This window comes from Orbicella faveolata, unplaced genomic scaffold (genome assembly GCF_042242905.1).
Source record: "Orbicella faveolata isolate gen_17 unplaced genomic scaffold, um_ofav_v1 contig_35, whole genome shotgun sequence".
NCBI lineage: Eukaryota > Metazoa > Cnidaria > Anthozoa > Scleractinia > Merulinidae > Orbicella > Orbicella faveolata.
Genome location: NW_028301564.1, coordinates 5,619,864 through 5,647,465, shown reverse-complemented (window position 1 = coordinate 5,647,465; position 27,602 = coordinate 5,619,864). Strand labels below are relative to the sequence as shown.

Below are 27,602 nucleotides of genomic sequence, written 5' to 3'. Positions count from 1 at the left end.
GCCGTGCAGCTTTCCCGCCAGTTTCTCAGTTTACACCATGTGACTCATACCCATGTCCCGGATTCGCGCCAATATTCGAGTTGGAATTCAGCTCACATGCTCATTTGAGGTCAAATTAAACAACATTTTGCAGATTCAGAGGAACTTTTGAATCGATTCTACGGTAGGCAGCTGTTATTTATCTCTCTTTAGCTTTTAATACGTAAATCTAAGGTACACTTAGGATCAAAGAACATCTTTAGAGTGGTAAATTAGTTATGCGTATGTTACATGTACATGCCAAATATGTCGGCAAGCACATGATCGACCTCTCCTGGCGCTCCAGCTTTCATCGCACAGTAGCAAAACAACATTAGTTTAAGCTCAAACTACTCGACTATTGGGATTTTCAAGGACCTGTTGTCATTTTTGCATTGATGTAAGTATATTCACGCGTTTTGTCAGCGTTGTAACGATTTGAAAGCAAGTTAGTCGTGCTTCACTCCCGGCGTCACTTAGTTCCTAAGATAGCTGGTGTTTATTTGCGGTGGTGTCTCCTGTTACTTAAAAACAACAGGGCTTATCGTTCTAACTTGTCCGTTTCTGACCTTTTAATAGATTAATCTGTCTTCGGTAGGATTTAGCCTTCGGGTAATGTTTTACCGTAAGGACCTTTTGCAAGAACTTGTGTTCTAAAGCTCTTGACATTTTGGCACGGCATGGGTGTGAAATGAATTGCATCGCTGTAAGCTTACATCAACACGCGATGAAAAACAGCATCCATTTTCCCTCGGTGGGAAACGAATGTTGCATCATTTTGCCAAGCATATTTTTTCACCCATCAAGCATATCTATTCACTCTGGGCAGTCAAGTTGATACAAAACGAAAAGCGTCTTATCTTAAACTGTCTCAATTAGTTCTCTTCCCTTTGCTGTCTGGCTTGGAGGCCACTTGTAAGCATTCCTTTTTTGGCACAAGTCATAAATTATGTTAGGTCACAAATAAAGCAAATATTGCCATCTCGATGTTGTTCAACACAGATGATGTGCCCGTGAACATCAATTAGGGGCAATTCTTGGGACAAAGCCCAGGAATGAAATTTTTTAAATTGCTGTGGTTAGCAAGTTGTCACATCCACATAGATGCAAATCGTGCTTGTAGTGAAATATATCAGATATTCATTGGTGTGACTACTGAAGCATGCATCATTTGAGAAAAGGTTTCCCGGGCAGATTTGCATGCAAATTATTCTGGAGAATTGTGTATATTAACTATACACCATTGTGCAATATTGTATAAGATTTCCTTGGTCCTTCTTGCTTTTAAGAATTCCTTGGAGGATGTTCATGTTGTAAATCGAATTAAACACGAAATCACTTTAACTTTTAATTTACTGTTGAACATATGTTTTGAAAAGGTTCGAGATACATGATCAACAATAATTTTTCTGTAACCTTGAACCTTGTTGTTATTGTTATGTTTTGAAGTCAATGAAATACAGGTATTACAATATGTTCTCATGTACAGATTATTTAGCCTAGGTTTGAGAATTGTACAGAAGCTACTTTCTTATTTAGAATTGTAATTAAACGTAATTTCTGTGTATGTAATAATTATTCCAGTAATGCGTGTTGGATATGAGATGATAGGTAGCCAATGAGGTGCTGTACGCTTCGTTGGCTATATTTCCTCATATCCAACGAATGTGAGTGGAATATTTGTTTTATTAAAAATGCCCACCAAATATAGAAAACTAAAATAAGATAAAAAAAAATTGCCCCAGAGAATTACGCGTTCGTTTACCATATTATTTTGTAGAGCATGGTATTATTGCCAACATACCATGATGGCTAAGCCAATGAAAACTCTTGAATTGCATTATCCAATGATCCAATTTTTCGTGATGAAAAATATTTCATCCATGCTACATGTGATAAGCCATTTATGTCCAAAGTGGGTGGAGGTCAAATTCTACCAGTCGTGACCATTGTGTTTGCTCAGTCATTTGTTGAGGCACCTACTCTATGCAGCTGAATATAAGATAATACATAAAGTTTTATCTTTTTGTGGATTTTATAGCCGTCATCATGTGGATCCAAGTGAGGACAATGGATGGTAAAAGAAGTGCACAGGTGGATAATCTGAGTAAGCTTACAAAAATCGAGGAGCTGCGGAAGAAGCTTGAAGGACCATTTGAAGTACCACCCAATATGCAAAGGTTGTTCTTCAGGGGCAAACAGGTAATGATTTTGATATAAAACATTTGAAACCTGAGGTTACATAGTCATTTTATTGTGGTTGGGTAAACAAATAGTACTTTATCAGCTGCTGGTCCTATATCTGCTGCATAATTAATGCATGATCCAGTCGTTTGCTTTTTGCTCATCAAACTGCACTTGCTGTTGGCAATATTCACAGCTACATGTACAATTGATAAATGGCTGCTTGGTTCCCACAGATTTTTTTCCCAAGAGCCTGTTTGCAGGCGAAGTATTGTGTACATACATGATCCTTGCTACGTAGCATAAGAAAGTTTGTTTGTTTCCCTGTTATACTACAGACTACTGTAAAACATCCTGTGAGGGCTGTACTCTGTGAGCTCCCAAAAGGAAGTAAAAAATGATACTTGCAAGCCACATGCTGTCATTGTATGCTGTGTCTTTGAGATCAGTGAGCTTGATAACCACTGTAGTGGCAGGAGATTCATTTGAATGTATACCAGCTTGAAAGCTACAAGTCCTCGATAAAACATCATTTTCAATGGAATTAAACACTTGCTCAACAGAGAACTAGTTATGATACAGTCTTCCGATTTTGTGGCCAGTTTTTCTGCATGTTCTGTGGTATGCTCCATTAGATCAGTTGCCTGCCAAACAAACAGGAAATTAGATTTCCAAACAGGAAATTAGATTTTGAATTGCAGCCAGGTCATCACTTGAGATCCTGAAATAACCAAGAAGATTGCTTCTTTGTTTTGACTTCTGTAAGTGGTTAGGTATCACTAGAATCGGATTTAGGGTGACTAGCAAAATTAATTAAATTAATTAACAGAATGTGGTTCATGTTAATTAAAATTTGTATTGATAGCGAGAGTAACATTGCTACTATTGGGTCAAAGTGACACAAAAATTCCTCACTTGGTTCAAATTTCAAATTTTCAGCTTCAAATTTTTCACTGCAGAAAAGAAATACACTAAAAACACCTTCCATGGCTTCATTTGTTTATCTTTTTCCTACTGGTTGTTGCTGTAGAGATTTAGGTCATATTATTGGTATAGAAGTGATTTCAGGGAGTTTTGGTTTCATTGTTTTTCAGTACGTTTTTGATGGGCGGCGATTAGAAATATTGGTTTGCTGGCAGGGCTCAAAGTAACAGCCGGTCAACGAACAATGTCTGGCCAGAATGGTGACTTGACCAGCCGAAAACTTCACTTGCTGGTCATGTTGACCGGTCATGTCATGTTGACGCGGTGACATAATTTATTCATTCTTGAATAAACAATCAAATCCTCAACTGTAGATCTTAAATTTTCTCTCTTTGAAAAATACAATCATGACCTCTTACTTGAGAAAGTACACCAGTGGGTATCTGTTTGAACAACTAAATATTGTTCGCTTGCGGTTTGTCATGCGTTCAAGATTGCTAGGCTTAGTCAATCAATAAAAATCGATATCAGAAATCGATCAATATCAATCGCCTCTTGCTATCGATTCATATTGGCAATCGATAATAATCAATAGGTAACTCACAGAAAAATTTCTTCATTCATTGCTATTGATTGGCAAAAATCGATAACAATCAATAATTCCGGTCTCAAGGAATATCGAGAGGAGGCGATAGGAACTTTTGAAGCAAATTTATGGCTGTTTTCCTCCCTCAGTAAATTTGCTGGATTTCATGATGGGTTGTGATAGAAAATATATATGAGATTTGCCAGCTTAAATTCCCACTTAGCGGATGTTTGCCGGCGATGAAGGAAAGCAATGCTAGTCTCGTCTTGAAAGATATCTGCAAGATTTGTGAGCTTAAAGTCCCACTCATAAGACTGACTGGAAAGTAGCTGTGAGATTTGAGAGCTTAAATTCTCACACGGTCAACAATGTGAGAATGTGATGGTTTGGGCAATGAGAGCTTTTTGAAGCAAATTTATGACTATACATGTTCCTTCAGCCCGACCTGATTTCAACTTCACATACATGTATTCCCACGTGAAACAATACACTGATGAGAAAATAATGCAGATTTTATCAAGCCGTTAAAAGAAACTAAGAGCTCTGAAGCTACTTAAAATTTTACACTGAACTGTAAATACGTTTGGATCCTGCTAATTTGAACTCAGTTGTTTTGAATACTGTTTTTTTTTAACTCAAAACCAGTTCCTTTGGATTGCCCCTACAGTCATTTACTATAGGTTATTTCGAACTCCCACTATTTTGAACTATTTTTTGTTTCCTCTGGGAGTGAGAAATAGTGCGTTTCAACTGTATTTCGGATGTTTGAAATTTTGGATGCTTAAAAATCTCAGGCGGTTTTATTTTTGGACACTTTTTTTGTCCGAAATTAAAATTGCCTGAAATTTTTTGCAAGTGATGTACTTACAGCCCTCATCCCTGGATCTGTTGCTGCTGTATGAATGCAGCATGTTTCAGTCCTGAGACAAAAATATTTCCTTTTTGCAACATGAATTTGACCTGCAATCACTCATTTTGATCCTATTAACAGCAGAGGAAAAAAAAAAAAATTAAAATCCATTTGCCTAGTGGACCGGTAAATTTCTGTTTTCATCTGTCCCCACTTAAATATTACTTGCCAACGTGGCAGCCAATATGGCAATCAGAGAGCAAATGTGAACAAAGAATGCTTGGATTCCTAACTAATGCTAGCCATGCTTTCAACCTAATGGTTAACTAATCTTTCAGTCTTAAGTTTTCAAAAAGCTTCTGACTGGAAATTATTATTTATCAAGCTGACATTTTATTCAGACTTCACTTGCCCAGCGGGTCACTGAACTACTATTTTCACTTGCCCAAGAGCAAAATTTCTATGCCCTTGGTTTTTTCCTGCCCTGAATTAGCTGCAAGTAATCAGTATAGGATATCTCGACATGACGTAATTGCTGCGGAGCGAGCATAGCGAGCGAGCAGCAACATAAACAGGATTTAAGAAGAATATATAAAAGGGGATCCAAATTCTCGAATTCATCACTTTTTACCAGAATGCATCGCATTTAACCAGAATGCACTGCGCCACTTTTTACCAGAGTGCGTTGCGCCACCAACTACAGGAGGGTGCCTTTTTGCGTGGATTCCAGTGAGAAAGATTAGTGGTTGTGTTTTGCTCTGATTTACCTGTAAAACGATGTGAAGGAGATTGTGCCTGCTTTCGCAACTCTTGCTTTTGTTCTTAATGCATGCAGTATGTGACAGTTTGTAAATCTGGACAATTAATTGTGACATCTTAATTTTAAACTTAGTATGTCATTTCTTAGCAGTCTCGCCTATTTGGCCGAATTCTTAAATGAAGAGAAATCGTCGCTCCTAAAGCTTGCAGAATAAGTAAAACAAATGAAAACCGTAGAACACGCTAATTTCATATAAGCTGCGATCTATCCCTTTTCATCCAAACATGAATTTAAGCTAAAGCTTTAGCATTTTCACACATCGCAATGGACGCGTCCTCGACACAGTCTGTCAACATTCTTGAGACATTTAATACGTATCAATACAGAATTTATAAGTTAGATTTCTGTTCCTACAACTTCCACATCTTTCGATTTCCGCGATCTGGTAAAGGGGAGATTGATGTGTATCTTTTTATGTTCAAACATGGGTCAGATCACTATGTGCTTTTTTGTCACGATCCCTTGTCATACCTCGCTATCCATGTGTCATCATGCATGAAGTTGTAGATGAATCACTGCGTAAAATATGTCACTATCAATAGAATGTGCCGCAGCATTATTATCTTTTAGATACCCTAGCTACAAATAGATTTATTACGAGAAAAAAAGTCTGAAAATTAAGGTGAGCTGCTACGTGTATGTGCAGTGGCGAAGTACTAAAAGACTAAATATCCAGAGGCCTGTTTTGTCCTTGTCTTGATAGTTAAACAATTCTCGCAACTAGTTATATAATAAATGTACAAAGACTAGTAAGGAGAACTTGCATGTTAGCTATGAGGCTAATAGATGGTTGAGGTTCAGTACTATGTGCAGACTGGCATTTATTTTGAACACTGTCCATTTTACTTCAAGTACTTTCAGTGTTCCTCAGAAATGTCATTCTCGTGCTTGTCTGTTTGTCATTGTAGCTTGAAGATGGTCACACCTTGTTTGACTATAATGTTGGACTGAATGAGATTGTTCAGTTAGTGATCAAGACAGCTATCCCACCTACTGACAGCAACAATAATGGAAAGCCAGCTCAGGAAGAGGCAAAAAAATCAGTTGAAAAAGAATCAAATGATTCTTTCGAGAAAGCCAATGGTCATGGTTCAAATGAAGACCAGGTAATTGTATTTTAAATTGTGGAATTCTCTTGACAGGTATTACGTTTCCTAGTGATTGACCAGAGAATTTTCTTTATTGTCATAATTTATTAATAACATATAAATGCATACAAATACAAATACACTTGTATTTGGTAAATTTGCAAAATGACCAATGAAATTAATTCTTAATTTGAATATTTGGATAGTGTCAGAATTAACATTCTCATTTAGTAATTTGGACGGTTCACAGCATGATTTAAGTAACAAGCAATACAACTACATCCTAGTCCAATTAGGACACATTTGGATAAAAAATTCCTCTTCTTTTTCTTCTTTTTTTCCTCCAATTATTTCCAAAGTGCCTATCATGTAGTCCTTTTGCACATAAAAATATGTGTGGTGGGAGCACTTGCCTGCTACCAATACAGACAAGACTAAATTCTGCCCTGGTGCCATACATGTATGTGGGTTGAGTTTTTTGCTGGTCTTTACCTTGCTTACTTCTTTGATATTGGACATCCATGTTATGGTCAATTGATACCAGCCCAAACAAGGTATATGCTGACCAGTATTATGTGACCATATTGCAGGCTCAAGTTTAGAGCTTGTCAAGATCACATGCTTTTTGATGTTGGCCACTGACCAAGTGCTGGTTTTTCGATTGGATCATGGGCTCAAGCCAGGTTAACTTGTTGTAATTAGGGCTGGTTGTTCAGAAACCGGTTAATGCTAGCCGATGTATGTTTTCTGGTGTAAGGTCACATTATTTTTTACATAACACTTGACTTGGTATGCTAATGATTATGTTCTGTGACTAATTTTGCAAGGTGATGGAAGATGTCAACAACCAAGCAGGGACATCAAATGACAAAACCATCAAAAGTCGTTATAAGGTACAGTCATGTATATAGCATATGTGAAGTACAGTCCATCTTCATTTCTTTTTAATTTAGCTTGAAATTTTATCAATAGAAATAGAATTCTAATTAACTCAGAAATCCTCAGAGTTAAGAATGTTTTGGTGAAGATCATTTTGTGAACTTTGAGACAGGATTATTGTTTTTGTGAACTTTTAAGACAGGACAGGACTTTTTTTAAGATTTAAACTGTACTTGAACTTGGCAGTTGCTCTAAGCAGTAGGTTTTCTGGTGTAAGGTCGGGTAAATTTTTCTTGGTACGCTAATGATTATGAATGGAAATCATATTCTTATTAGCCCATCGATGCCTTTTCTCAAGTTCTTCAGGAGGAAATGATCCTTCTCTGGTGATACCCAGATCAGAGTGATTGGGTCAATTCAGCCTGAAATATGCAGAAAAATGATAAAAAATTGGAGTGAAAAACTCAGAGTAAACTTTCCCTCAACTACAGTTGGCTACTCTCTGGTAAGAATTTTCCATCTCGATGATCCTTTCCCAAAAATTCTTGAACTGGAAGCAAGCCTAGAAGAAGGTCAACAGCTGCAGCAAAAAGATAAGAAAAGGAGAAAAAGGAGAAGTGAAAAAAAAAAAAATTATAAAACCCGAAAAGCCTAAAGACGTAGGTCACTTTCTCAAAATTTTAATTTCTGTGCATGCCTGAGCAAAAATGTCCTAAAAAGCAATGCTAGTGGAAAGAAAGGCATGCTGTCATGTTGCGCATGCCTTTTTGAGAAGATTGGAGCTAATCTGGCTCATCAAGAGAGCTTATGTTGGTAACTGGTTTTATGTGTTTTGATCTAGATGTTAAGTTTGTGGAAAAGTTGCCTTATTTTAGAATGTGTAGTACAACTTTCATTATATCCATTCTTAATTAGTAATTTGAGTGCACTGCTTTTGGTGACACAGTTTTCTGTACTCAGAAAGGTGAAATGGTAGATGCAAAGGATCCCAGAATGGGAGCATGGTTTGAAGCCAAGGTAATGGACATTTCCTTGACAGATGAAAATGACCCAGGTTCCATCTCATACCATGTGGTTTTTGATGGGTAAGACTAAGTTCTAGATGTTATTGTGTAAAGACCAGTTGGAGCAAAAATGAAATAGCACAAGTTCACGTTTTCAACTTCGGAATTATGCCAGAGTCTTTTTTTCCCTTGAAATTGCTCAATTTCATTTATTAGCCTTAACTGATATAAGTTCAAGAATTTCACATGAAACTGCTTAATAAATAAATTTTCTAAATAATAATGTGTTTTTTTAAAGCTACGAGGAAGATGATGTGACCACAGTTCCAGAGAATTCTGTTAGACCTGTAGCAAGAACTGCTCTTACGTGGGATCAGGTAGAACAGCTCTCTTTATAGCCAGTCCTAAGTTATAAATTCTTGTTTTGGAAATGTCTCCATATTGACTAGTAATTGCTATCAATGTTGTAACTTCCATTACATTAAGGTACTTATCTTTGTTTCTCAACAAAAATAAAAATAAAACATCAAACAGAGAAACAAACATTCTCACACACTGAATGCCATTTGTTTGTCACACAACAGTGCAACAGTACTTTACTGATATTTCTATCAACATCACATTGATAACAGAATCGGAGTCAACAACAGGAATAAACTACCCAAACGTTGATACACTTCTATAAACTATAGGCAAGAACTCGCTAAGGGGTGGGAGGGTGGGAAAGCTGTTTCACTGTCCGGAAGGAAAAAAACTGAATCATGTGACCAAGCGTGAAACTGACATCCTGACTTGTACCCAGGTCCCCCATTCAGTGTGAGAGAACTTTGTTTCCTGCCTCTTTTGCAAGCTCAACCGGCAGGAAAAACATAGCAAATTAATCACACTTAACTTTTCTCTATTCCTCTTGCCTTTTATGTGATGGGGTGTTATATGTACATGCTAGTGTACATGTGGGACTGGTTAGTGGAGGATTTCCAACTCTATTTTACCAGTCCTTGTAATTCATTTGTTTGATTTCCATTTTAAGATTTCAGTTGGACAAGTAGTGATGGCAAACTACAACCCCGATGAACCAGATGAGAGAGGCTACTGGTATGATGTCAAGATCACAAAAAAGGTACTAGAAATTTGGGGTTGACATAACTGTACCTCTTGTATCAACTAGTCCTGCTTGAGACCTTACAATGCACGACTTGTGAAAAAGGCAAAGACGTGTACTCTAAAATCTCAAATTTGAATTATGACTTTTGTATAGTTGTTAATTTCTATATACTCTTTACAATCAGTCAGCCAATGTTCTCCACAGATCTTAAAGTAGTCAACTAAAAATTTTAAGTAGCCAGTGCTTGCAAATTGAGTATTCATCCAAAGGATGCAATCTTCTCAAGGGGGGTTCAGGGACATGCTCTCCTAGAAAATTTTGAAAAATTATGTGGCTGGAGATGCGATCTGATGTATTTTGGGGAAACTGAGACAATTCATTCCAAGATACATTGTATGGAGCAACAGGTGCGAAGAGACTTGGTCTGACTTTCAACATGGCTGCCGTGTTTACTGTTGATTTAATTAGCAACCCTCCGCAACTAGCAGTGAAATGTGACCTCATGAAAATCTACCCTCTCTTTAAGTGAATGTTGCCTTCTGAAAGCTATTAGAGTTGTCATAGACTTGACAATCACCCTGGGATGAAGTTGTTGTAAACAAACCAGCAAATTTAACATCGCGCGATTGAACAGCTGATCGGTCGGCAATCACATGGTGATGCATGTAAATTTTGATGTCTTGTGTGATCTATTACTGAACAGATGCACAGCGGCATGGAATCTATAGATAGAATAGTTATGTGAGAGCAACAAGCGAAAACACTGGCAATTATGGAGGCAGACTGCATCTATGTACTCTGATTTGTGCTAAGTTTGGATCCAACATATATCGTGCCGCGTACATTGCTTGGCAACCTCACTTTCAGCTGGAGCACATACCTTTTTTCAGAGTCTATTCTAATATTCTATTGGAGTATTTTTATGTATGGGTAACCCGGGGGCAAAAGAAGCATTAAATGGATCTGTGTTCTCCAGATCCAAGCAGACCAAGATTCAGCAACCTTTTGCAGCTGCCCTATCATACCTGTCTTCACCCTTGGTGCTAACACAACATAGTATCAGACAAGAGCTACACAACAGTCTTTGCTAGCAAAACCATAGCACCCAACTTCAACCACATAGACACACTCACCAGTAGACCTCTCACTAATTCTAATTGTTTTCTTTATTATATACTTATTTCAATAGTATGATGGTCTAACAAGAAATACCAGAGAGCTGTATGCCAGATTACTGTTAGGGTAAGTAAGATGTTAAATAATTTCTATTAGGGGTTCTTTGGAGCTTTATAATTTTCTTTTGGATTGTCTGGACTGGACTGCAGAAATTCAATGCCAACTTTTAATCCCAGAGAGAAATCCTTATTACTAATATTATAGCCTGTTCAGATAATTTTTCCTGTAAAATTTTTCTTCTGGGCCATTTGCCAAGCAATTCATTATACCTAACCATCTGAAAAATAAAAGCCATTGGGTATGTCAATGTAAATGAATATTATGATTGAGGGACAGAGATGTTATCTTAGATGGTGTGAGAGTTTGTAAAGGATACAGATCAGATGTATAAGGGCACTTTTTGTAATAGTTTCTTATAATGTGGTCCATGAAATAATGCTGTGTGCAGAGCAGGCTTTAACATAGCTTTTGTTCCATTTTTTTGATGGAAGAACAAACACAGAGGATACAGTCGCTCAGGAATTTAGACTCAAATTCATAGACAAGGAAATATTCAAGATCGAAAGTCCTCCAGGTAAAAATTTTACCTTCTAACCCCTGTGCTGGTATCTAAACAGTGTTCATAGCCATGTAATAATATCAATGTTGATGTTAATATGGAGGCTCAAGTTCCTGTGCAACAAATTCCATTAGTCTTGAGTTTTCATTTCATCTATTCTAGTGTGCAATTTATGATGAACTGTAAGACTGATGTTTTGTTTTTTTGTTAAGTACATGTATAGTGCAAAATTCAATTCATTTTGCTTTGTCTTATGCTCAGATCCAAGCAGTTCAGAAGAACCTTCAAGCTCAGCAAATGGGTCATCTTCACCAGCTAAGAGTATGACTGTAAAACTTTGATTGACATTCAATTTGTGCATACAGATACTTGCAGATCTACACTATTAAAAACATGATAAATGCACAAAACAATGAAGGATTTGCAGGCCTTAAATTGTCTGTGTTGATTTTACTTAAAGTGTATATGACATAATTTTTATTTGCTTAAAGCAATAGCATAGATCAATAGATCTTTCAAACCAATTAGCAAATAGAAATGAAAAAGTGAGTGAAATATACCAGTTTATTAGATACTCTCACATAGTTCCAATAGGCCCTTTGCAGGATCCGGTCACATGGTACGGAATTAATTACGCTGGGACGCAAGTTACACAGTGGGACTTCCAAAACAAAGGAACTCGTACCAGTCCAGCCCGACTTTCCTTTGTTTTGGAAGTCCCACTGTGTAACTTGTGTCCCAGTGTAATTAATTCCGTACCATGTGACTGAATCCTGCAAAGGGCCTATTTTGGTTCAGAATTTTATGAGAGACGTAGACCTTCTTTGTTCCAGAAGCAAAATTTCATGTTTTCAGATGGCTAAAGCGCAGTGAGGAAAAAATGATATCCATGTTTTTCTGGTTCATATCATAACCTCATGCGGATTACATCAAGCAAAATGTAGATATATGTATGTAATAATTATACACTGAAAGTAAATAGTTGCAAGTAACAAGGGCAGAGTAATACACACAAAAATTATGAGAGAAGGAGGCTGGTACAATATTATGTTAAGAAAAATATGTTTATATGTTGCTACAACACTGCTAAGTATACTTACATTTATGCTGTTATCCATATAAAGGGCAAGTGAAACCTGACTGTAGTCATTGTAAAGATGATCCCAAGAAATTATGCAAACATTGTGCATGCCATAAGGTACCATACATGTCATAGAATGTATTCAGTTAATACAGTGTTATCAATGGGTAAGCATTATTTAACAGCAGGAACTTTAAGGAAGTTGTAAACAGGTAGTTAAAGTTAAACTGCATTTTTTGCTCTTAAAAGTGAGTATAATTGCTTTAAAAGGGCTTGGACAGGTATAATTTCCTAGCTTGACACATAAAGCTTGAAATTTTTCAGGCTTTATTTTTGCAACTGTCAAAGTTGTGTAGATAATTGCGATGACTTAACAATAACAATAACAATAACATTTATTGTTATGACTTCTCATGTATTTTAATTTTTCTCCACAGTTCAAATATATGAGCTAGTGGATTGATATATTGTTTGACACTGATCATGATGTAACTTTACTTTATATTTTCATTATTCATGACTTCATTTATGAACCAAGATCTTTCAAGCCAGATTAGAGTTACAAAATCAATATAATTCATATTTTGATTGCATGTTGTAGTGTGGTGGAAAAGAAAACCCAGGAGACCAGCTTCTGTGTGATGAATGTGACTTGGCTTATCACATCTACTGTTTAACTCCACCACTGACAAAAATCCCTGAGGATGATGAATGGCAAGTGTTTGCTTGATGTCACATGCATTTGATTTCCTGATATTTTAATGTATGAAGAAGCTGTTACCCTGAGTAATCCAATAATTTATGGTAAAATGCTATTTGCAGGTTTTGCCCTTTGTGTAAGAATGATACATCAGAGGTAAGGCTAATGCTAAACCTGTCTGCTAGTTAAGGCAGATCATGCACACTAAAGGCATCTGCAGTTGAGTGTTGATCGATACCCTCTCAATCAATGCTCTTTCAACGTCCTGATCAATACTTGATCGACAGTTGATGGACACTTGATCAACAGTGGGTTGATAGTCGGCCAAGCATTGACCGACTCATATGGATCAATCAAATGTTAGATGACTCTTGACCATCTGTCAACTGAGATGTTGATGGAGTGTCTTTCGAGTGTTGACTGAGGTGTCGATGGAGTATCAATTGTGTGTTGATCAAGGGTTGATCTAGGGTTTGGGTATCTATCGACACGACCGCAGATGGCTTTAGTACACATGATCTGTTAAGGTCATTCCTCACATTTGCATTGCGCATCCTTACTGTGCATAATTTATGGCGTCATTAGCGCGCGCTTGTGCACGCGCATATTGAAAACATGACGAATTTGCCTTGATATTGAGCTCTGTCAGTTGAAAAATGGCTCTAGCTCACCAATGAGCATGGGCACCCCAATTTTTTTTCCAGTCATTGTAATCAACTAATCATAAGCTTTGCATGAGAAAAGACTGATCTAATTTCTATTGCTGAAAATTGAATAAATAAGAAAAATAGCAGATACACTGTGGGCTTTTCTATTTTGCAGTCGGTAACCACGTCAAGAAATTTGGTTCAAATTTTTAATCAAGGATTTAGCTTTCTGTCTGAATCAAACTTAAACGTTTATTTGTGTCCGACACAATGTATTGACTGTAGTTTAATGCGTGTTCTTATGAGTCCAGGCTTACAAAGATGTTACAATTACTGGGAATGCGTTCTTATAATAACCATTAAATAATGCCAAAATGGGGCATTTTCAATGCCTCACTGCTCCTTAATGAGCTTGGGCACCCCCCGTTTTTATTTCAAAATTGAAGTTATCATATGACAAATATTCAGTGGACAAAGTTTGAACAAAAATCTATTGTCACTCTTATTTTAGAGGAATTACCTTAAGGCAAAGGTAAATTTTAAGTTAGATTAAATTCTGAGTATGAATACAAATGGCAATAAACCTCCAAGAACACAGTTTTGTTAGATCTTTCAGCAAACACACTCTTTTGCCTTTAAAGTTTAAGGTTTACATTGTCGTATTGTTTGTGGTTGTAAGGTCATCCATGCTGGTGAGAAGTTAAGAGAGAGTAAGAAGAAACAGAAGATGGCATCATCAAATTCAACAACAAACCGGGACTGGGGAAAGGTCAGTGAATATATTTTGGGATGCTCATGTTGTTGGCTGGAATAATTCAAAGCTATGTACATCGGGTCAGAAATGAGGAGAGAGATGAGGACTTAAACATTAGAAATTGTGCTGTATTATTGGCTTTCTTAATTTTTTAATTAATATTGAAATACACAGAGGCCTAATGGTTAGTGCATTGGACTGAGGAATGAAGGAATACTCAGAAATTTTATTGGATCTATTTCGTATTAGTATTAATAATATATAAGCAACAATTTCCACAGTGTGATTGGCCGAGAACATGTCAATTAATCCCAATCAGTGATCACTGCAATTTCACCAGTGCAAAAAAGTGAAATTGAGTGTAAACGGTGAAATTGAGTGCAAAATGGTGAAATTAAAAATGATTGACAGTTCCGACCAAATTGAGCTAGGACAAACAAAATGGCGGACAAAAATGAGACGAAGACTTAAACTCTTTACCTAAATTTTAATACAAAGACTTCATAACAAAGCAAAATTCAAAGCTTGGCAAAAATTACCAACCAAGTTATTGCGAAATGTGTCGGATAAGAGATATACACAAAATCCGCAAGGAGAAAAATATAAGTTCAACTTGAGTTAAATGCTGGAGCTGATCGCGACGGCATGACAAAATCCCAGTTTAAAAAGTCAATTTTAAAATTCTGTCAGTACTACGAAGCAAAACCCGAAGAAGGACCCAACAAGACATCCTAAGAACCTGCCATGTCTTAATTTTGAAGACAAGAAGTGCAACCATTCTACTTTTGCAAAAGAACAAAGCTTAGAGATTAGGTAAGATAGTTCACAAACAAAACGGGACAAACACAAATCTAACCTGTACAATGTCCAGTGAAGAAGTTAAAGCCAGGAAGCAACCAGATGAAGTAAATAAATGTCCTCCGGTACTAAGAAAATTTGTTTCTTGGCAGATTTTAGCTTCGTTTCTTGGCTTTTTGGTTGAAGCAACTTGTGCTGGGTTGAAGATTTTCTTCTTGGCAAAGATAAATTTGAACACAGCACAGGGTTTTTTAAACACTAGAAAAACAGTTGTAAAGAAGGCCTCATCAAAACCGCAGGGAGGTTTTCTTTTACTTTCGGGTCAAGTTCTTCAATTCAACTGTGAAAACAGACTGCTTTTCACAGTTAAAAGAAAGTGCTCAGTTTTCATACATGACTTGGAGAGAGTGAATGAATTTTTACGCTTGAATTCACATGTCAAATTTTCATCCAATAAAGTTGAAGTAGCTAGACCCTTCATTTGTCAAGTAAAATACTGAAGCGTGACAGAAATTGTCACTTGTATATTATTAACAAGTAATCAAATGATTTTTCTCATGCAATTTGGAATAAATATGCACTGTCTCGTAAAATTTTTCAACTACAAATTGCACGAGCCCTATGGGCTCGTGCAATTTTTTGTAGTCTTAGAAAAATGTACTTGTGCTTATTTATTCCAAATTGCACTTGAAATCATTTGATTACCTGTACAAATCTATTAGCGTTCTATCACATTTGCTGATTGGTTGCACTACTCACTGTCATTCTGTGATAGATAGTAGCATAGCAGTGTGCCATTGCAAAATGACAGTGCGTCTTGGCGTTTTCGAAGTGTCTGAAGAGGAATTAGATAAAGTTTGAACAACTTGTAGATTTATACTAAAACAATTAGATTATTCGCTCTTGATTTTTATCGCGCGATAGTTGAGTCAGGCTGCGCCCTTATCAACTATCATGCGATAGAAATCGAGAGCGAATAATCTAATTGTTTAGTAGGTAAAACCAGACTTTTTCTGATTTTTTTTATTATCATGGGAGATCACTGCATGTGTATCATCATTATTGATGTGCTGATTTTTAGGGTATGGCATGTGTTGGTCGGACAAAGATTTGTTCCATTGTGCCTCCAAACCATTTTGGTCCTATTCCTGGTGTTCCTGTAGGTTCTGCTTGGAAGTTCAGAGTGCAGGTGTGGCTTTCAATTTACTTTGTTTTTTTTTTTGTACTGTGTGTGCTGTTTTGTAAATAATTTTTATCGTCTAGTAACAATGTAGTAAAAAGTATAGAAGTCAAATCTTTGCATTAATTTGTTCACTTTGCCTTGAGAATGACGTCATGATGACACCAAAATGTTGGCTGTTAACTTTAATGTTGGCTTGTTTGTGTTTTAAAAAGTCACTATTGATCAATTTTGTGTTGAATAATAGGTGAGTGAAGCTGGAATACACCGTCCTCATGTCAGTGGTATTCATGGCCGAGATGGTGATGGAGCATACTCCATTGTGCTCGCTGGTGGATATGAAGATGACTTGGTGAGTAAGCAGACCAGGTCTCCAAAAAAATGTCTTGGACCTTAACCCCAAAATTTTCAAAAGTGATCAACAGCTAACATCTCAATAACATATCAGTCATTGTTAAACAAACTCGAAATGAAAACAAGGAATAGCATCAACTACACGTAGGGGATATTGTTCTGATGCACTGCTTGTTTCTCAGATTTAAAAAATGGGTTACAACTCATATTTTAGACCTACACTGCTGGAATGCTTCATTAACTGAGAGAATTCTTCCATGCTCATTTCTCAAGGGCTATGGTCAATTGGAATAGGTTAACTGGGGTAGATTAATAACTAGAATATAGACCATGAAAATGACACAACCTGTAATGCAATGCAAGGTAACTTTCAAAGGGTTTGATAAATAGTTGTGGATTCTGCAAGAAATTGAAATGTCAATGTGAAATGTCTATCAAGTTATTCTGGGCAAGATTTTCATGGAACTCATCAGCCCACTTTACTTTGGCAGTGAATTTTTTTTGTAACCAGACTATAATGGTCTGTGCTACACAAAAAGTAACTGGAATACTAGGATAGAGAATATTATGTAGCATTATAGTCTGACAATATGGGCAGAGAGCTTGATTAATAATTATGTAACATCACAGTCCTGCAATGAATGTACATGGCTAAATTATTTAGCATGAGGCGAGATTGTTACGATTCCACTTAAGCATTCATCTTGCTCTGTAGGACTATGGAGATGAATTCTTTTACACTGGAAGTGGAGGACGAGATCTTTCTGGAAATAAAAGAACAGCAGAGCAGTCATGTGATCAAACATTAACAAAAATGAATAGGTAAGAGCTGACTAGAAATGTTCCATTCAGTTACTTGTACTTGGAGTGAGATTAATCTCAAGTAAGCTGCATATGCATAAACTGAGTTTGGAAAAACTTAACAAGAAGCTTAGAGAAAACTGAATTGAAAACCGTCCTCTGAAGCAGCACAAGCTAAATAGCAGTAACTTGGATATCACCTCTATAAAATAGACTGTTACAGGTTTTGTTTACATCTGAAATCAATAGAAAGGAGTTTTCCAAAGTAACACTAGCCAAAAGACAGCAACCCAACACACTTGGAAACTGCATGGAAAAATAAAATAAAACCAACACGCTTGAAAAACAGCACTGAAAATTGAAATAAAACCCAACTTCACAACAGCAAACTTTTTAGTTGACCTACTCAGTTCACTTCCTCTTTTTGACAATTGAAACAGTCTTTAGTTACACACACAATCCAACAGTTCTCTACTGACTGAATCTACACAAAATAATAGTCATATTTCCAATTATTTTCGTCAAGCATTGCTTGAACAAACACATCTTTTAAAGCAATGGGAAATATTGCTTTTCCACAATAGAACTTAAAATGCTTATATCACCCCTAAAACATTATTTCACTCAGTAAACAAACACATGTTTCTGCATTTGAGTCTTCATAATTTAATGTCCATGTCATAAATGTCCTTGCATCTTCATTATACAGTAGGAATCCTTTGCATATCTTTGTGGCTGTCACCTCAAAAAGAACAGGCAATTCTTGCCCAGTTGTACCCACTATTAATAGCTCTACTGTATGAAACATCAAATGCTGTGTGGTTTGAAGTTTTGTCCAGAAGTCAACCTAGTGGGAGCCTGATTCTGGTCAGATCAACAAGGAAAAAAAATCACAAGCAAAGCAAGAACCACACTATAGTCATGATTTCGCAGTTAATTAAATAAACAAAGAAGCCATAGTAGGTTATTCATCACTTTTTTACATTGGAACAGTGTTGCAATGAGTGCTGTAACTTCTGACTTCTTTCTGCACCTTTCTATAATGGTTTAAGTAGAGCTCAGAGGAGCAAGTAGCTTAACAACACTGACACAATCTCGAGCACTTAATCTGATCATTTAATATATTTTTACCATTTCAGGGCATTAGCTAAAAATTGTGCAGTTCCTTTTAATGGCAAAGAAGGAGCAGTAGCCAATAATTGGAAAGAAGGAAAAGCTGTGAGAGTGGTATGTTAGTGTAAAGATAAAAAGTGTCAATAAATTACAGTATAGCTGTAAAGTTCTGAAAGTAAAAACCTCTCATTACCTTTGGATTTACAGCAGTTTCCCTAATCACTACTTTAGGAGAGTCCAATCTTCAAGTGGTTTTTTAACTGAGGGCAAATTTTGTATCCAATTGCATTAAAAATTAGTTAATTTTTGCACTAAGTATTTTACAGCCACTTAATTGTTACTTACATTTTTTTTTCTCAGAATTTATTGTTCACTAATTTGTTTGTCATAATACAGGTAAGAAGCTCCAAGCTAGCCAAACATTCAAAATATGCACCAGCTGATGGAAATAGATATGATGGTATATACAAGGTGAGAAAATGCTCATATGTATATTTTGAATTTAAAATTTTATTTGCTGCAATGTTTTACAATACATTACACTAGTTACAAGATTACATTGTTAACATTACCTACACTTTGTAACAGGACAGAAAAAAAGATTTCAATACATTAGAATACACATTACTTTTGTTTCAATACATTACAGAGCATTACTTTTAATAATAGCAGTGTTGAAAAACTTGTAGGGTTGCTCATTTGGCTCTCCCCATAATTCAAACAATCTGTAACATATTTGTTAGGTTGTTAAGTATTGGCCAGAGAAGGGTAAATCAGGATTTATTGTGTGGAGATACCTGCTACGGAGAGATGATGAGGTACTGTAGCTTATTGCGATCAGTGATAGTCGTATTGTGAAAAGCTTTCATTGTTTACATTTATCCACAGTCCATATGCATACATCCCAGCCTTCCTATAAATCCTATTTTTCCTATTTATTTTATAGAATCCTATAAAACTCCTATAATAGGCCAAAAACTCCTATATTTCCTATAAGTACAGTTTAAGAAAAATAAAATAAAATGGTGAAAAACAAAAAAGGCAGGTCACAGTTCACATGAGGTTTGTATTGAGTGTTCAAGCTTTCTATCTTGTCACCTGTGGTTTAATTATGTTATTTCTGGACAGTTGAATGATACTGGGAGCATGCAGTCTTTCAAGATAAGACTATTTAACAATTATTCCATGAAACCGCGTTGGATATGAAGTGATAAATAACCAACGAGCGCGTAGCGCGAGTTGGTTATGATCACTTCATATCCAACAAGGTCGAATGGAATAATTGTTTTAGTATATTCTTAATCGGGTTTTTGCCGCCGATTTTTATTTCAACAATTTTACAGAGCGGAAAATTTTTAAACTTGGCGCACTGTTTTCCATATAAGGTAAAACTCCGACTAATGGCTCATAGTCGGAGTTTTTGAGCCAATCAGAGAGCTAGAAATGCAATAGTCGGAGCTGAGAATATACTAATTCACATTATTTGTAACCAGATGTAAGTACTATTTTGTTAGGCGTTACTGGCAGAATTTGGGTTTTAAGTTTCTTTGTCGATCAAATTCTGAAGGGTTTGGCGTTCCTTACCTCTAACGCCAACTTGAATCAAAAGATCTGGTGGCCCAAATACACTTTTTAGTCTCTGTTGCAGACATTTTCAACCCCTTTTTAAAGTTTTTCCAGACTGAAGAGCCTCTCATTTCACTTTATGACCAACTTGGCAGTCTTCTGACAGTTCCTTTGGGAAGGTTCATCAGAAAAGAACTTTTGGCAAATAAAGCTGCCAGGAAACTCAAAGATCCGATTAGAGGTCGTGGAAAACCATTTGGCATACACAGAATTGGAAATAGGGAAACAAACCCACCAAGAAATTAAGAAGCTTTCAGAAGAAAAGCAAAAGCAGTTTGTCCTTGGAGCCAAATTATTTCTTATTGCTGCAACCAAGTATCTGGTCAACAAACTACCACTTGACAACCTTATTCTGAGAAGCAGCATTGTTCTGAAACCTGATGTCCATTCAGAAGATTGGGCCCCGAAGGCAATTAGAACACTAGCCAAAGAACTGAAAGTAGGTGCTGATCTAGACAACCTGGCTGATGAGTGAAGAATCTATCAGTTAGAAAACATTCCAGAAGGTTGGCACATAGAAACTGTGATCCAAAATCCAAGAAATCATGAATGCCAATGTGAAAGATTTGAAACTGTGACTTGGACATTTACTAGACACTTCTGCAGTTTTATGTGTACTCAAAGTTCACCACAAAAGTGGACTTTTCATGACTGTTTATCTTTATCCACTTTTCATGAGCTCATTCTAAATTTTTAGGTACTCTTCAAGTTGGGAGCCTGCCCTCTTACAGTTAACAACTGTTAAAAGCAGTCATATTGGTGTTGTCATTAAAAACCTTGTTTGTGTTGAAATGAGATCTGGTCATAGATGTAATGAAAGTGTTAAATGTTTCTCATTCAAAATGTGGCACCTCTTTATATATATAGTAACATATTGAACATCTGGAAAGTGGTTGACTTATTGGGGGATTGTAAGGGGTGATCATGTGACTGTTTACAACCACTGTTTCCTTTTGTTTGCAAATTGTCTTATCAATGAACACATTATAAACTAGTGTCTTAGTTTCAAATACATGTAAATACAGTCTCAGAAATGATGCAAGACTCATTAAATTGTGTTTCAACCTAAGAATTTCATCTGTGAGTGCCTGAAAATCCTCCTATAAAACTCCTATATTTTGTCCTAAAATCCTATATATCTCCTATATTCTTGCTAATTTCCTCCTATTTTCCTATGTTTTTTTTTTTTGGAAAATGGCTGGGATGTATGCACATGAGTTTGGAGACCAGGAGTTTAGTTTATTGTCATAATTTACAAAGAGGATACCAAACTAGATTGACAATAACACTCCAATACCATAAAGGGCGGGAAGGAATTAGGGTAACAGAGTTGAACTTGACTGTAATAGCAATGAGCTAATGACTGATTAACACGTGACAGTCGCAAGACTTATATTACTACAATTATGTTATTGCAACAATTACCTATCCTCACAGAGGTGAGGATGGACACCATTAGTCCACCTGTTTTTGTTTCCTAAAAGACAAAAAATAGAAGGAAAAAAAAACTGATTGGCATAAGAAAAATTGGTCAAAATCTGTAAACCAATTGTCAAAGGAACAATTTTGTTGACATTTTTATAGTGATTTTGCTGGGCCGTTTTTGCTCATGTTCCATAGTTCACAAAAATCAATCAGACCCAGTAGTTTGATTTCCACCTTACTTTCAATGTTTTATTCAGACACCTGCACCTTGGACAAAGGAAGGAAAGAAAAAGATACAAGAGCTGGGTTTAAAGATGGTGGTAAGAGAACATTAAAAAAATAATACTTTCATTATTATTTGTTTGACTTATTGTCTAAATGGGATGTTCAGGAAGATTAGTTATTGATAGGTTGAGATGATTGTCAAGAGCTATATTTGTATAAAATAGCAAACTTGTGGAATGAGTTCTTCATTCAAAACCTGAAAAAAAAATGCAAGAATCTTGTGCAGATCAAAGTTAATAGAGTTAAGTTAAAAAGTTAAGACCTTTTTACCCCATGCGACAGCCATTTTGTATTCCATGGCTTCAAATAGCTATTATGGGTTGCTTAGGGAGCAAATACACACTAATTTGTCTCCTGAGCATCCCATAATAGCTAAACAATGAAATTCAAAATGGCTGCCATTTCAGTTGTCTGCTAGTTAAATAGACTAAATACAATTGTCTGTTTCTGGCTTCTATTGTTATTCAAGTTTTGTTTGTATTATTTTTTTGAGTGAGTGCCAGAACAAAAATATAAAGACACAATTGAAAAGTTGCAAGTTAAGTGTTGTCTTATGTTTATTAATTTTTTATACGAAAGTTCGTTGGTTTGGCAAGCGTAGAGCATTTTATTTAATCTGACCACTGTGGTAAATAATACGACTGCCAAAGTTTGTGCAAAATCTTTGACCATTACGCTCAACTTTTAAGTGGTCCCTTTGTTTTAAAAATGAGGTTGAACTTTGTAAATTTACGTAGTACCCAGAAGGATATCTGGAGGCACAGGCCAAGAAAGAGGAGGAAAAAAAGAAACAAGAGAAAGAAAAAGACCAGGACAAAGAAGCCGGGAAAGGAAAAGGAAAAGGAAAGAGAAAACGAGATGAAGGTTTGTTCAACTTAATATCAGTTTTGATTTGATTATTAATTTTGTATGCCAGTAATTTTGTCAAAGATATTTTGGAGATCCTAAAAGATACTTGATCGCATTTAGAATTATTAGGATTTCCACTAGTGTTTGTAAAACAAGGGACAAACACAGCAATGCAACAAAATGTGTCAGAAATATAATGTTTGGAGACATTTTATGTAAAGTGCACATCAACTTCTCAATGATATATTTTCTATGTTTCATAAGATGTAGATAGTCCTCAAAAGTCGCCTCCAACCAAGAAAAGGAGTTACAAGTTACCCGAGAAGACTAAGGAATTGCTTGATGCTGATACAGCAAATTCAAAGCTCTGGAGTGAAGTGACAACTGGATTACATGATTACCCAGTAATTATTTTATCTATAGGCGAATCTTTGCTGATCTCATTGTTTACATTTTTCCTCATTAACACACGACTTTGTGCACAGAAGGCATCATGCTAGACACGATTTTACGAGAAAAACTTAAAGAGCTTGTTAAACTTAGTAAGTGGTGAAATTTTTGGCTTTTTGGGTGTAATATTTGAGGAGAAATGGGCTTTCAAAAACATCAAAATTTCTGTGTGGCAAAAGAGCTAATGAGCTCCTACATTCTTTGTAAAATTTTGAGCTTTTAAACCCGGGTCGCACAAAAAGTATTCAATACATTGCGCTCAAATTCCTTGGGACAGTTAATTGTGCTGTGCCCTTTCAATATTCAGTATTAATCTCTTTGTAGCTCCATCAGAAACTTTATCGGCTATGGTAATGAGGCAAATATTGTAAACAAAGATTCTCCTATACGTACTTTATGAATATACAATACAGTGGAACCCTACTTTACAGCCACCTCATTATTACAGCCACTTTAGTCTGATCCCAACAAAACCTCAGTTGGTCATTTTCTTATTTAAAGAACCCCTTTAATAGCCCCACCCCATTGATATGACCAGATTTTTGTGGTGCGTTGGTGACTGGATTAACAGGGATTTGACCCTAGGAAATTGAAATTAATTAACAAAGTGCAGGATCAAATTCTTTAAATATAATTATAGGCATCTGTAAAGATCCAAAAGTAATAACCCTTGGTACTTGCAGCCTCTTGTAGCCTTTTCCTTTCTGGTGGAAGGCTCGTTGATCTGATGGTTAGTACCTTGGACTGTGGATTGAGTGGCCCAGGTTTGAGCCCTGGCCGGGGACATTGTGTTGTGTTCTTGGGCAAGACACTTCACTCTCACAGTGCCTCTCTCCACCCATATGTATAAATGGGTACTGCTGAATTTAATGCTGGGGGTAACCCTGTGATGGACTAGCATCCCATCCAGGGGGAGTAGCAATTCTCCTGTTTGTTTCATGCTTCGGAAACCAGAAAAAATCCCCATTCTGACTGGACATAAGGTTTGTATGCAGACTTTACACTTTCCTACTTTTGAAAGGTTACGACTTTTTTGGAGGAGGACAGAGAGAGGGTGGGGTGGGGTGGGGTGTACCATATGTGCCCCCACAAAACCATTCCATCCACTTTGGAGTAGACATACTCCTAGTGGTCTCGTATTATGCCATTTCTGATACCATCCTGCCTCTTTTTGGATTCATAATTGCAGCAGAATTAGTATTAAAATTTTGTTTATGTCATAAAAGACAATAATATTGATTTATATTGAAGTTGCATAAACTTTAGAAACAAAGAATGTGTTTGATACAATCAAAACTCAAAATTACTTACCCTCAATACTGAGACACAGAATGAGTAGGAGACATGTTTGTGCCAAAAATCTGTTTATTGATTACAAGAGTGACGATTTTGCAACCCTGTAGGGAGAGAGGGGAAGCAAATTGGAATGAGGAGTATGCACAAACAAAGATAGCTGACTGCATGGAAATGAGACCGTGAACCTAGATTGTGCAATGATAATCTCATGTTGTTAATTAATCCCTACTTGGTAGTAAACAATTACATGAATAACATTCCTCTTCCATTTGTAGACATTTATTCAGAAAGTGGAGGAGGCATTTACATGCATCTGTTGTCAAGATGTTGTTTGTCAACCTATAACCACAAAATGCCTTCATAATATTTGCAAGGTGAGATGTGTTCTTTGTGTGTAAAAACGTAAACTCTGACCCTCTGCCTGGTCCCCTCTGTGAAACTAATGCATGGCTGTCATGCCTAGATGCGTAAAAATATCTTGACAGTAGTTAATATCTTGGTGGAAATTACTGGCTTGTTTCATGATTTGTTTTATAAATAGTCATGTATTGTTTGTTAAATTGGGGTCATGTTTGAGATTGTACCAAGTTCTGATTTAGTATACCTCTGTATGGAACAAACCCAATGCTTGACAAAGATATACAGTCAAGAGGTAGCAGTACACATACACTCCGAGAGAATTCTGAGTTCTCTTGATTCTTTTTCTTTGTACTTTGTTTGAATTTGCTGGAGTGATATTTTTTCATGGTGTTTAAACCAGGCTTGACATCTGCCATCTTTTCTTTCAAAGAAAATCTTCGAGACACCTAATGTTTTGTCAAAGTAACAATAACTGGACTTGTGCAGTAAGTTGCAGCCAAGCAAACAAAATATGGAGTCCATTATTTATCTAAAAATAACCACAACCTTCATTTCTTTATAAATTCACATGCAAACCTGAAGCATATTTTGGAAAAATGAGATGTCAAGGACTAGACATGGATTTTAAAACTAGCACTACAAAGAATATAATAGAGCATGATGCTATTATTACCCCTGCTAATATGAATTCTCGTATCTTTTTCTGCAACACAGAGTTGTCTTCAACGTTCATTTAAAGCTGAGGTGTATTGTTGTCCGGCCTGTCGTGCTGAGCTTGGGAAGAACTACAAACTAACAATGAATACTTTTTTGGATGCAGCTCTCAATCATTTGTTCCCAGGTTACACCAAGGGACGGTGACATTTGTAAAGCTCTAGGTTACATAATTAGCTTTTTATTTAGCATGTTTGCTGCACTTATATATTAGCAACTTGTTTTCTACAAAGAAGGGTTTAATAAGGGCTTGTTCAAATCAATATTTACATATTCCATTAGAAACTTATTACAGTAGCAGGATTTCAGGCGTGGGCCATATCTGATAATATCTTGAAAGAATTATTTTGTACAGATTCTTGAACAAATACAAATCTGTTTTTGTTATGTTAAAGTTTGTAAACAGTCTGTAATGTATATGTTACACTCAAGGGAGTTTTGACAAGATTAGGCCCCAGCCACACTACACTGGAGAAATTTGAAACAACTTTTTTAAGGTTAGATCTACCATCCTCACTAATCTGGAAAAATTGTCCATCGAAAACAGAGCTTTTCAAAATGTTTTCTGACTGTATGAATTTCAAAACACCAGCCTTATGTTGTAATGTGGATGAAAAACATTTTGAAAACAGAACTTTTTGAAAATGATGACATCACGATAGTCATTTTATTTTCCTGCCCAAGTCTTCAAACGTAATTCCAAAATGGTGGCATTAGACTATTATTTTGCACATGCTTGAGGATGTGTTCAAACGTTTCTGCCATTTCTGTGTGGACCAAAAACAGATGTGTTTTCAGAGTGAAAATGCTGTTTTCAAATTTCTCCTGCTTAGTGTGGATGAGGCCAAAAACTGGACCAAAACATTTTTATGAGTGGCTTTTTTTCTCTTAGTTGTTTCTAAAAAGAAAGGCTTTGACAATATTTTGTTACAGTTGTGATTAATATAATATTGGAAACTCATCACTGGATAGAGGTTAATTTGTTATTCTAGAGGCAATTTGTTCTGGTTTCTTAAAGAACACCTGATAATTTGCTTGACGAATGAATTTACACATTTAATGTTGGATACAGTACATTCTCTACTGGTTGCTCTGTAGTGTTTGTCATTTTAAAGTTCTATTCTGGATGTAATATACGGAACATTTTGTTTAGGTAGAAATGGAAACACTCAAGAGTTTTTTCAAAGTTACTGCACACTGTAATAGCTTAACACTAAGGAGCTCAGCTTGGTCACTATTCAAAACTTATTTCCTTGTGAACTTATTATGAATAGTGTCATATTTCATAGATAACCTGATGTGTAATCTTTAACAAGCATGATCTGCATATTTATTTTTTGCTCTGGAAAACATGTCTTCCTCAGGACCTTGCACACCTAAGGTTTGACAGACCCAAAATTTCCATGACTGGTCACTGCACAGTTGCGGTAGTGTATGTTATCAAAGGAATTTTTCAACTTGATGTGTCTCTCATGTTCCTGTGAAGGAAGCAAGGTTTCCCAAGGGAATACCTGTTTTTGAGGCTTAACAATTGCTAGCAAAAGCAAAATTTAAGGCAAAGTTGAAGATCATTTTGGGCTCTTTGTATACTGATTTTCAGTTTTTGAAACTGATGTATTTTGTAATTGATATTGCTGTTTTAATAAAAACTATGTTGAATTCCAAACTACCCTGAAGTGATATGTTGCTTGACCAGTTGTAAAGGTAAACAGGAGAATACTTTGAAGCTCCAATAACGGGGTTGCCACAAGTCAAGAAATGGTAGGGGGAAGAAAATTATTCAAGGTCAGGGAATTTTGAAAAGGGATGTCTGTGGCAACCATCAGTAAGCTCCTTGTCTGAAAATAGGCCCCCTCCCCTAATCTCAGATCCTTGTGATAAGTTCCCCTCCCCCCCACCCCACAAGAGAATATATAGCTCTTGAATATAGTTATCTTGGTCCAAATAATTTATATGACCTCTATATTTGCAGCTAA

The 27,602-nt window shown here is 36.2% G+C and overlaps 1 protein-coding gene across 1 annotated transcript; it reads left to right on the top strand.

Moving 5' to 3' along the window:
• The first annotated feature begins 58 nt into the window (after positions 1 to 58).
• Positions 59 to 27,292, top strand: LOC110066594 (E3 ubiquitin-protein ligase UHRF1-like). Its single transcript, XM_020773820.2, has 25 exons — positions 59 to 163; positions 2,060 to 2,220; positions 6,291 to 6,488; positions 7,298 to 7,363; positions 8,310 to 8,434; positions 8,652 to 8,730; positions 9,384 to 9,473; positions 10,648 to 10,700; positions 11,126 to 11,208; positions 11,455 to 11,514; positions 12,318 to 12,391; positions 12,876 to 12,988; positions 13,097 to 13,130; positions 14,301 to 14,390; positions 16,255 to 16,362; positions 16,601 to 16,705; positions 17,423 to 17,529; positions 18,648 to 18,735; positions 19,018 to 19,092; positions 19,365 to 19,439; positions 21,930 to 21,992; positions 22,695 to 22,821; positions 23,071 to 23,210; positions 24,828 to 24,926; positions 25,627 to 27,292. The coding sequence occupies exons 2-25, from the start codon at positions 2,068 to 2,070 to the stop codon at positions 25,771 to 25,773; spliced, it is 2,352 nt and encodes a 783-aa protein (XP_020629479.2). The 5' UTR covers positions 59 to 163; positions 2,060 to 2,067; the 3' UTR covers positions 25,774 to 27,292.
• Positions 27,293 to 27,602: the final 310 nt, after the last annotated feature.

Bases quoted from the DNA above. Each gene is read 5' to 3' on its own strand.
- LOC110066594 (XM_020773820.2), top strand. From the start codon at position 2,068: ATGTGGATCCAAGTGAGGACAATGGATGGTAAAAGAAGTGCACAGGTG. The intron at 19,093-19,364 runs GTGAGAAAATGC...CATATTTGTTAG, and splicing joins GATATGATGGTATATACAAG to GTTGTTAAGTATTGGCCAGA. The intron at 22,822-23,070 runs GTTTGTTCAACT...ATGTTTCATAAG, and splicing joins AAAGAGAAAACGAGATGAAG to ATGTAGATAGTCCTCAAAAG.